General features: G+C 41.8%; 1 protein-coding gene across 1 annotated transcript; it reads left to right on the forward strand.

Annotated features, from left to right (window-relative positions):
- The first annotated feature begins 5455 nt into the window (after window positions 1-5455).
- Window positions 5456-10886, forward strand: LOC146203946 (antimicrobial peptide microplusin-like). Its single transcript, XM_084585991.1, has 5 exons — window positions 5456-5601; window positions 6146-6207; window positions 8386-8475; window positions 9943-9969; window positions 10663-10886. The coding sequence occupies exons 1-5, from the start codon at window positions 5526-5528 to the stop codon at window positions 10729-10731; spliced, it is 324 nt and encodes a 107-aa protein (XP_084442117.1). The 5' UTR covers window positions 5456-5525; the 3' UTR covers window positions 10732-10886.
- Window positions 10887-11283: the final 397 nt, after the last annotated feature.

Raw genomic sequence — 11283 nt, forward strand, 5'->3', positions numbered from 1 at the left:
AACCACATTTGAAATTTGCTGTTCTCGAGTTTTCATATAGACAACAAATACTTCATCACTGTCTTCCCACTGTTGTTGTTGACTGAAATGATTGCGCATTATTCTTCACATTTTGCGCTTTGAGCAGTAGGAGGCTGAACAACATTTTGTTCCGCAAAAATAACATACATGTGATATGGATATTGTTATGCCTTTATACACACACACACACACACACACACACACACACACACACACACACACACACACACACACACACACACACACACACACACACACACACACACACACACACACACACACACACACACACACACACACACACACACACACACACACACACACACACACACACACACACACACACACACACACACACACACACACACACACACACACACACACACACACACACACACACACACACACACACACACACGCACACACACACACACGCACACACGCACACACACACACACACACACACACACACACCGCAGTATTGTATTTGCAAATGCTCCCTAGTAAAGGAGGCTTGAGCGTCATAGAGTCGGACAAATTTCAACCTTTTCGAGCCCCCTCCATCGATTCAGTAATATCGGCGAGAAGTCCACGCATATGGATAATCCTCAGCAATTCACAGCTTGCGGTGAAATTTTTTAATGGCCCGAGTTTAATGTCCTGGAACGCGGCGCTTGCATACGGAAAGCCTAAATAATTTTAAGAATTTTTCAAGGCTATTAAATAGAAGCACACCATTTTGTTTCAATGCACGATCAAACATGATTTTTTTTTTTTTCAGAGATATACCCAGGTGGATAGAAACTTTTTTTAGCAAACTACACAAGGTGGGGAGGGTAACTGTTGAGATGACGGAGTAAGGTCCACGTTCCAGACCTTCCCTGCATCTACCCAGGTACAGAGGCAAGGCAAGCGCACTCCAATACTACTACTTCTGGCCTCCCTTCCCTCCGATGGGCATTGCGTAGCTTCTTTTTTGCGAAGACTTGATTAGTGAAACGCGCGGAAAGGTGCGGCCGGAGGTGAAACATAGAAGTCCTGAGCAATATGTTATCTATTCATTGTCGTATTTAAAATTCCCCTCACAAGAAAAGTTCGGAAATGCGTATTCATCTCTTCAGCTTGGGAACAGCCTAATAGGAAGCACCTTCTAATAACGAAACGGTAGTGCAGACAGTCTACAGCATGCGTACGGCCACGATGATTACAAAGTAGCTCGCATTTATTTGACGGGCCAGAACATGATAATTACAAGACACTATTTTAAAAAATACCGCAGTCTTTTATAAAATCATTTCAGCAAAACAAATTTCTTAGGCCTGTGGTTGATACGCACGCTGCAAAAACAAGCATCACGCTGAAGCTAGTCTACTTGAGGCCGCATCCTTGACAATTACTACGCTACTTCAACTACTAGTTATTACGGTGACTACTTCCTTGTGTCTCATGACTGTGTCCAGAGTCTTTACTGTGTTCACTTTCTTGTGCTAGCATTGCTTGTTCATGGCTTCGATAGCTGTTTGACAACTAGCTTTGAGTTTCTCATCCAGTGTGCGTTTGAGTGTGAGTGTGTATGTGTGTGCGTGCGCGCGCGTGAGTGCGCGCGTGTGCGTGCGTGCGTGCGTGCGGTTATGCCAGTACTTATAATTCATCCATTCGCCCTTGCTTTTGCAACGATGTGAAGCCGTTGCTTATGCTTTCGCGTACTGTTACGTGCTATAGGGCCGCTCTGCGTGTCATTAGTTGCATAGTTTCTTTAGTTGCTGTTATTCTTAATTTCTAATTGTACATTGAAATTTTATCCAAGTTCCCGTTCTCCAACTGTGCAACCATTTCATGATAGATCCCAATATGGTCGAGTCACAAGGCATCATACGGATTACCGATAATTTGAAACGAGCATATTCTAGCGGAATTGATGGTATAAAGGGCATTTATTTTTACAGATTACCAGAGAGTATAGTTATATGATACTGAAATGCAAATTCTCACAATCGTATCAACATGGTGCACTACCTGCAGAGGTTGGAAAACTGCTGTGACCATACGAGTAGATACAGCCGGAGATAAACCGAACTCGTCTTAATATCGACCCATATCTCTCACATGATTACCATGCAAAGTAATGAAACATAATTTCACTGATCTTGTTGTTTTTATTGAAAATAACTTCTTTTTAACACAGCGTGGCTTCCGAAAGTTTCCCATAGATGTCATACACAACCTCTGGTTTGGTTTGTCGGGTTTAACGTCCCAAAGCAACTCAGGCTATGAGAGACGCTAATACACAAACTCTAGAGGGAAAGCTGCCGTTCAGGAGTTTTTAAACTCCAGTCCAAATCTAGCTCATTTTCGACTTAGTGAGAAAAAGCTATGCTGGCTATGCTGATGAGTTTGATGATGGCGGCACACTTGTTGGAACTTCTTTTCGGTCTTACCCCCTGAGATTTCCTTTGTGGCACTAAACTACTTTCCTTTATTAACGACTTACACTTCTGTTTCAACTCCGTTTTTTCAAATGATTGCATATTTCTTGACTTTGCTAAAGCTTTCGTTAAAATGTTTCACTTACTGATTTTGAACAGATTAAGTGTTATGAATGCTGACCCTGCCGTTATTAACTGGATCCGTGTATTATTTTCTTATAGTGTTCAATCTGGTCAGCACAGATGGCGCTAATTCCCCTCTTTTACACCGCTTGGTTCTATGGTACCTCAAGGATCCGTAATTGCCCCTTGCTATTACCAATGTATCTAGACTTACGGAATTCTGTTACCTGCAGAATTTGTTTATTTGCTGATGATTGTGCGATATACAAAAAATAGCTAACAATCGGATATTCACTCTCTCTTGATTAATATCTTGCTTACAAAATGGAACTCAACATTAAAAATGAAACTCTATAAGGATTTCTCGTTCGAATACAACATGTCTATCTTGTTTTCTTCACAGTCATCCCCTTGAAAACGTAATATCTTAAAGGTATCTCGGCGTGCACATAACACTGTCCTGAAAATTAGATACTGAATATATCGAATTCAAGCAAACAAACACTGTGGTATTTTCTTTTATACTTCTTTCTATCTTGCATCATCCTTAAATTATTATTTCACACGACCTATGTGCGACCACAAAACGAATACGCTCCATCTGCGTTGGATTATAAACACGTTAAACTGGCATACATGCTGGAGTATAGCGCGTTTTATTTTGCCTAAATACCAACGTTAAGCTAGCGTCACGCAAATGAAATCGTTCATAAACTTCATGCCACTAGCTACACGCCGAAAATACACCTGCATGTTTCTCCTTGATCAGATTTTCTGCTATAATTCTAAACTTCGATCCCGATAGCTCCTGCCAGCGCCCTTAATTTCTAATCACTGTAATCCCCAACAAGAAGTCTTAAAACCCCACTGCAATAAGTGACATTTGGAAAATCATATTTTCCAGGAAGCTCTTAAGAATGGATCGATTACTTATTTGCATTATTAACTTGCACCACTGATCCCATTTAGTTTAAAAATGTCCTTACAACATTAATTAACGAAGTAGTGTGTTTGTGTTCTTTAGCTGACTTATTCTGCTATTTTGGTGCCCGGCATCATATTGTTCTTCAGCAAACATTTTGTTTTAAGAAAATTGTTGGCCATAATACTTTACGCCTATTTTTGTATCATTGCATTATTAGGCTTCATGTTCTTTTTACTGTTATTAATTGCTCTTCCCCTCTGTAATGTACTCTGTACATCGAAAATAAAGTGGATAAATAAAACAAATTTGCACAAACGCTGCGTATGAACAATAGTTGCGTAAAACGGTCGAATGAAAAACGTCAATACATATTCATTCATTATTTTTTTCCCTATATGTGCAAGATTGGTGAGAAGAACCCAAGCGAGATCGCCTGCTTTTCAGCAATATATTGGCGAAGTTATGGTATTCATCTTCCTCCCTGAAAAAAGCGCAGAGCAGCATGATTTTAAACGACTGTTTCCTACTAGGCCTATTTTCCTCCTTAACAGAGGGACAGCATAGCGGAGGCGTACTAGGGTAGGCGTATACCGATCTTCCAGGTGCCTCGTGCGTACGTGCACTGGCATAGCTGTGGCAAGGTGTGGCCCTGCGCCTGCGCAGCCTGCGTGTAGCATACGTCAACGCCAGTATGCCCTCGCTCTGCTAAAATGCTCTAATTTGAGGGTACGGTGTATGGTACGGCAAAATATGAACCTATCCGGACATATTAGAGGAAATGGCACACCGACGAGGCGCCACCACTGCAAAGCTTTCTCGCGAGGTTATAAAGAGAGTGGCTGAACAACTTTTACAATGGGTTCAAAAAACATCGCAAATGAAAGACTAAACGATGCTTAGCCCATACTAAGTCACTATTACGGGCTAGAACGCTGGACACAGACATTGAGAACGAACTGAGGTCGAACTGAAGTTTGAGAAATAAAAAAAAAATCTATCCAACGCGAGCAGCATGCTTACTTTGCGCGTAAAATTAGAAATTAATATTTATTCCGAAGGTTCCAGGAATTTTCATGAAGTATTAAAAGGTGGCTATCGGAAGACAATATCTAGGCAGGATCAATAAAAGCAGTGGCGAAGATGTCACGCCAACTTCATTGGTTGCTGTCAAATATGAGTGCAACCACCAAACCAGCCACCAGCCACCAGGAAAACTTCGGATGAAAAATAAGGTGCACGCCGTCTAACACAGAGACGTGGCAGAGAAATAACTGCACTTTGCAACGGCTGGTCTCACGTCATAAGAAAAACAGCTAGTATGAAAAACGTTGCTAGATCGAGCTAGTATATCCTTGCTCGCAATCGGTCAGCGGACAGCTGAGCGTTTTTGCCCTTGCAAATAGGCGAAAACCAACTGGCAAGAAGCATAAGTACGATGAAGCGAGTCTAGAGAGCGGAATTGAACAGAACATGTGTTTGCACAAAACGTGCGCTCATCTAAATCACGCACTAACACCTGCGAAATCCGTCAGATAGCTGGCAACCCAAGCTCACGATTCTGCTTATACTGTAGCAATAATTCTAGGAGAGGAACCAAAGGCGCGAGGTCGGTTTCAGGGCGTCTCGCAACCAATGCTGCGACCAGGAGAGAAACCCGAGCGCGTCCTCCGTGGCGATCCGTTGGCATCCTTGATTTCCTCACGTGCCGCTTCTGCTCCCAGAAGCGAGCGTGCTCGCTCATACTGGCGGCACGTGAGAAAGAGCGGAAGGGTGTTGCTGACGGCGCCGACGGCCACGCAAGCGTTGTAGTGGTTTGTCTCGACACTATGTGCGGCCAATAGCGTTGAAGGAGCCTCGCTCTGATGTCATTTTGTTTCTGTCTCTGAAATGTTAGTGGCTGTCCCTGGGCTTTGGTTGCAACCTGGTGGGAAACATTTCTCTGCGTATAAAAAGGCAGCCTGCCGTTTCCTCAGGGTATTCTCACTTTTTACCTCGGAACAGCAAACGTTGCTGAGAGTCAAATAGCAATAATGAAGGCATTCTTGGTCTGCGTTCTGCTCGCCACATTCGTTGTAGTCAGCTTTTCGCACCATCTGGAGCTGTGCGGTGAGTATACAGGCTGGGGATGTAAACAATAATAAGCTATACTACAAGCTTTGGTGTTGCAACTAAATGGTTCCTTTGTGATTTTCAGTGTCTGCTGCTCAGTGGCTATGATAGCCTGAGGAGCAAACATTTGGCTGCTTGAGATGAAGCTAAATGTAGAAGTCAATGTAAATGGTAAAAACGTTTTAGAGACGATCCAGGGTACTAGTACTATGACGTTGAGCCAGATTTGAGCACATTACCTCAATGGCCTTTATTTTCGTTGGCGTTGAAATCAATGACAATTTCACAGACGCGCTTTCGTTGGCCTCTCATCGTTGACTCGAATAACCACTAATTATTATGAGACAAATTCTTAGCCGGAAAGAAGACGGTGAGTCCAGTAGAAGTAGAAATCGCAGCGAATGCATACCAGTGTTGAAGATCCGCAAGGCGAATTGTGCTTTTTCAACAGAGCTCCCTCTGGTTGAAACTGAAACGTTAAATGTTCAGATGTGTACAGTTGATAAATGAGTGCGTAATGTGGCTTATCTTTTATGTACAGATAAAAATGATGGCCAGCTCAAACGTGAACTGCAGTGCATCCGCCGCTCCATCTCGGCAGCGGTAAGACATGCCTTCCACCCGTTTCTTTTTCTGGTATCAAAGTGCGCAGGAACAGAGCGTAGTCGGTCGCGATGTGGCGCAGCATGAACTAAAGTGCCTGTAAAATAGTAAAAAAAAAACGTCAGTGCATTGCGGCAGGTTATGCAAGTTACTTGCCAACTTGAACAGGCACATTACTATTTGACATCTGAAAAAAAAAAAAAAAATGGTGTGTAAAGTTCCAGCATCTGCGCGAAAGTCGCATCAAACTGAGGTCGCACACTTCTGACTACTACAGACCTGCAGCTTTACTAAAGTGACCGCTAAAGTCGAAATTATGCTTCATTATTTCATTTACGGCCTTTCACATCTGCAGCGTGTCAATCCACTGCAAGAGACATAATTAAGTTTAATGTCGTCGTGTGCAATCTTAAGGTTCCCTGACAATGGATGGAATTAACAGATGATAGGCAGGCAGATGTGGACGGGATAACGTTCCAAAGCTACACGCGGGCCATGAGGGATGGCACACAAAATTGCTTCCGTGTGATTTATACCACCGGCATGAATCAAACGTGCACTTGTATCTTACAGTCATTCTGTCTTGACACTCTCCTGTGCTTCTCTTATTCTAACATCAAACGGATCCAGGAGGAGGGGGGGGGGGGGGGGGGCGGTTGTTTGAAATAAAGGACCATGGTTTATGCATAGCTCTTTGCCATTCTCATCTGCTGACATGTAGTGCTAGTTTATTAACTATCCCTAACAAAATGGTTTGGTTTAGGGTTTGTGTGGTTTAACGTCCCATAGGAAACTATAAAAATGCATTTTTGGTCAACTTTTAAGTCTTACTGCAAAGTAGTTGCTAGCTACTCACTATTCCACTCAAATATTAATTTTGTACAAGCATTCTGACTGGCAGCGGGAATTAGTAAAGACATTCGACTCGTGTTCGATTTCATTTTATTATTACTTAACTCGTGTTCGATCTGGTCATTAGCTGCACGAATCGTGTTTAACGCGGCGGAAAAACTGCAATACTCGGACATGATTTTGTTTTAAAAAAGTACTATTAGCGCACTGTAGCCCCCACCACTGAAGTACCGTACTAAGTATAAAGATACGGTTGTTATTAGTGTAGGCTAGTTAATCAAGTAGAGGAGTTCCGCTGGAGAATTTCTTAGAAGCCTGCTCTTCACGACAGAAGTATCTAGAAGTTTTGCTCAAATCCTGGGAAAGCGCTTTTGAAGGTAATTTTTTCATAACGCAAAATTGCACCTTAACAATCAACTTGTCCACAGATACTCTTTTGGCAGGCTTGCTGTTTCTTGCTATATTATGTGAAAAATGAGTCCCATTGGTTTTTACGGCAGTCTGAATTACTCGGAGCGCAAGACTATCTTCACAAGCAAGCGTTATGCGATGCATACGAAGCTTAAATCATTCTCCCCAACCTGTGCATGATACTATCACACAATATCCTACAGTTGTCTCACAATTAAAAAGGGTGTTGAAGAAAGCTGCACTCATTTCAGCCGAGAGAAGGTGTAAAGCTTTAGATTTACACGAGCACAGGCTTGTAAATGAAACTTCTTCAGTTAATTGAGTTTTGGGTACTTTGAAGAGATGTTGTAATTTTTCGGATCCGTTTTGTCACTGCTTCAGCACAATATTGATGGAGGTCAGCAAATATGCACAGCCTTTTTTAAAGAGAAGATTGAAGCTCGCATGAGGCACCAATATTTCGTGCTCGTGCTAGAGACATTGACATTGGCACTCAAAAGAAGGCGATCAAAGACGAGGAGTAAAAACGAATCGGCTCTTGCAGCCAGTTTTATCAGCGACAGCGCATGCATATTACGTTAAAAGAAGGGGTAGTGTACTGGATTATTGGACGGACTGACAAATATTTTGCATCTAGCTTTAAATGCAGTGGTCCCATTTAGTATAAAAACTACAGACGTTGCGGCTGCACAAGAATACACTTCATTAGCTGTAAGGAAAGATGGGATGAAATGAGCACTAAAGCAGCGCTATGTACATACATACATTTTAAGTTGATGTAAGAAGTGCGTAAATGTTTCTGATATAATTTTGCATATTTCTCTGCGCGGGGTGCTGATCCGTACATGCTTCGTCATTAGATTTTCTTCGTAGCAATATCGTACATGGGTTAATAAACTTGTCCATACGTTACAGGCGAACCAAAGCTTCGACAACGCAGCGAAGGCTCTGCGCTGCCGGGACAACACTTGCGTCATCCGGAAGCTGTGCGTGGGGAATGACCTGGTAAAACCATCGTTTTCTCTTATACATTGAGCTCGTCTTTTAGCACGCCGACTGTCGCGGGTGCTTAGCGTCTGCTGTGGGTAAACCAGAAAGCGAGCCCTTTCCAAGGAGAAAAAAGTCTCTTTTTAAGTTTCAAGGGGCGTAGAGAAAGTTGCCTTCATTCAAAACAACGTACGTGGAAAATTGTTTCGTCGCTTGCACGTCCGTCCAATGCGGAAAAAAAAGATCTCTTACCGAAATACTCAAGAAATTCGTGTCCACTGGAAGCCACAGCAACTTTCTAAATAGGAGATCATAATATATGAGTTATGACTAAAAACAAAAAAGAGCTGTGCATCACTGTAAGGGAATTCCTGCAGCGCCTTCTGGAGTATCACTTAGACATTTTCTCACGTACAGTCGTTAGTCACCTCCAAGGGTGCTCGGGTATTTTTTGATGCACAAGCGATGGTGTAAAATAATATTTTATTGACCAACGTTACCTGCACACTTTCATAGTTGTTTTCTTACAAACCACATAGCTATTGCAAGAATCTGAAGCAAATGATATTTGTTAAAACTTTTTCCCGCTTTTCACGCTGCTCGTTTTAATATTCGACCGGAAAAGAAACAAAAAAATGAATTTAAAATATACAAACAGCAAGAACAAAGCAGAAAAAAAATAGCTTGTCGTTATATATGTATCAAATTAGCCTGCAAATAAAGCTTGTGAAAATGACTTCTGCTGGGGTCATGGCAACTGGACATGCAGCAGCTATTAAGATGCACCAAAGTCAAATTGAACCTGACCAGTACCGACAGATAACAGCATCCTATAACGACAAAGGTTTAGGGTATTCGAAAATGGAGGTTTATATGCCAGAAAAAAAAAAACGAAAAAAAAAACAACAAACAAAAAGAACGAAGTATAGCTGTTGGCACATCCCCAAGTACAATATAGAGTTAAACTGCGCGCCACGACTTGGATTTTTTCCGAATCTTGAGGGGGCTACACGGACATCACGTCGAATCCGTGATCCGAAAGTCTTCTTCGGTGTAAACATCGCAAGCATCATTGTAGTGGCGGCAAATTTTTCGCGTTAAAATTTAGCAGTAATAAATGCGAGTCTTACTGCCAGACAAAACATCGACAGGCCGAGTGAGAGCCATAGAGTCAATTTACGAGAAAAACAAAATTATACGAATCTATCCTTTTAACGTGGTTTATTATCAGGAATAGAAAAAAAAAATAAAAGTTAGAACTGCCAATAGTTCATTTGAGTCCATTCATATTGAGCAGAAGTGTAGCTACCAGAAAAAAAATTCGGCGCGAAAAGATTTTCGCTGCCGCAATTTCTATCTCATAGTTCTGTAGTGTACGCTGTGTTGCGTCAGTTATCGAAACTACGGGCTTCAGCACTGGTCCCATGAAACTGTGCCCAACAACGCTTGAATCTAAAGAGTATTCGTCGATTTTTTCTTCTGCAGGAAAAAGCAATGGCCAAGTATTTCACGGTGAGTGTTCTTCTGAATCGTTATAGCCTCAGACATTCTATGCACCTCTTATTTCTCTCTTTTGGCTGTTCTTGACAAGTGAACGATATAATTAAGCGTGTTTTTTCAGTAATAAAATACTGTCTGTGAGTCTAACGACATTATTAACTAATACTTTGTGTTGAGCGGAAGGAAAGGTTTGCAAGAAAAACCTAACAAAGGCACGGTTTCTTGAACAGTAACCACGGGAAAGTTACAAAGGGAAAGGTTTGCAAAAAAAACTCGACAAAGGCAATGTTTCCCGAACAATTACAAGGGTAACGTTACAAAGAGAAAGCTAAAAAAATAAGAGCGACAAGAAGTGTGGCAGCTTGTTCGCAGATGGTTCCGCAATGTTTCGCGCCTCGTATGTCAACATTAGAGCCAGAATACCAGCAAAATGTCCGATTAAATAGAAGACGCTTAGTCATCGCTTTCCCCACCGAGGGGATACGAAAACTTAATGTTATGACAAGTGCTGTAAACGCTGCTTTTTGAAACAGCCAATGAGTATGTCAACGCTAATTATTTTAACGCTTGCTTTTAATTATTCCAATTAGGCTTACCCTCATGAAATAATTTTTTTTTTTCAATTCGAGAAGTGAAATTCCTAGCCGCTTGTACGGTAGTGTTTGCTGGGTAGATGTCATGTTCAACTATATTCTTTTTATGCAGCGGGCTCAAATCACCGAAGTCCACAATGCTGCCACCACATGCGACCCCAGCGCTGGGCACCATCACTGAATGTGACCGATAACACTGTGCGGGACTTGTGGCTTCAAGCCTGGCGATACCTTTCAACCAAAGCAAAATCATCTATTGTTCCCTTCCACTAATGCCAGCGAACTGTATCAAAAAGGTGTCTTCTCACGATACCAAATAAATATATTTTCCTAGCACACGTCTTTAATGCCCAATTTTCTTTGCAAGCGTGTCATACGGTACGCCACGGTGTCGTTGAACACTTACTTGTTTAGGTGTTTATGCTTAATAAGGACAGGCAATTGGGCAAGTTGGTATCGATTCCTACTGGAAGGGCACAGCGCGAAAAGACACGGGACGAAAGGACGAAGACGTACATACGAGCGCTGACTCGCAACTATTTTTTTTATTGGAAAGAAACACATATTTATACAATTTCTTCAATGATAATGATAACAAATATATAGAACTTGCGCAAAACACACCAGAAGGGGTAAAAAAAAAAGATATGAAAAGATATAATCACTTAATAATTGTTTTTCCCGACACGTTTTTTCCTTCTCCCTTGAAGGTTAAGGAAACGATTAAGAATTA

This window comes from Amblyomma maculatum, chromosome 1 (genome assembly GCF_055883805.1).
Source record: "Amblyomma maculatum isolate TAMU_Amacu chromosome 1, ASM5588380v1, whole genome shotgun sequence".
NCBI lineage: Eukaryota > Metazoa > Arthropoda > Arachnida > Ixodida > Ixodidae > Amblyomma > Amblyomma maculatum.

Coding starts and splice junctions, on each gene's coding strand:
- LOC146203946 (XM_084585991.1), top strand. CDS start 5,526: ATGAAGGCATTCTTGGTCTGCGTTCTGCTCGCCACATTCGTTGTAGTC. Junction 5,602..6,145: donor GCACCATCTGGAGCTGTGCG/GTGAGTATACAG, acceptor TTTTATGTACAG/ATAAAAATGATGGCCAGCTC. Junction 8,476..9,942: donor TGTGCGTGGGGAATGACCTG/GTAAAACCATCG, acceptor TTTCTTCTGCAG/GAAAAAGCAATGGCCAAGTA.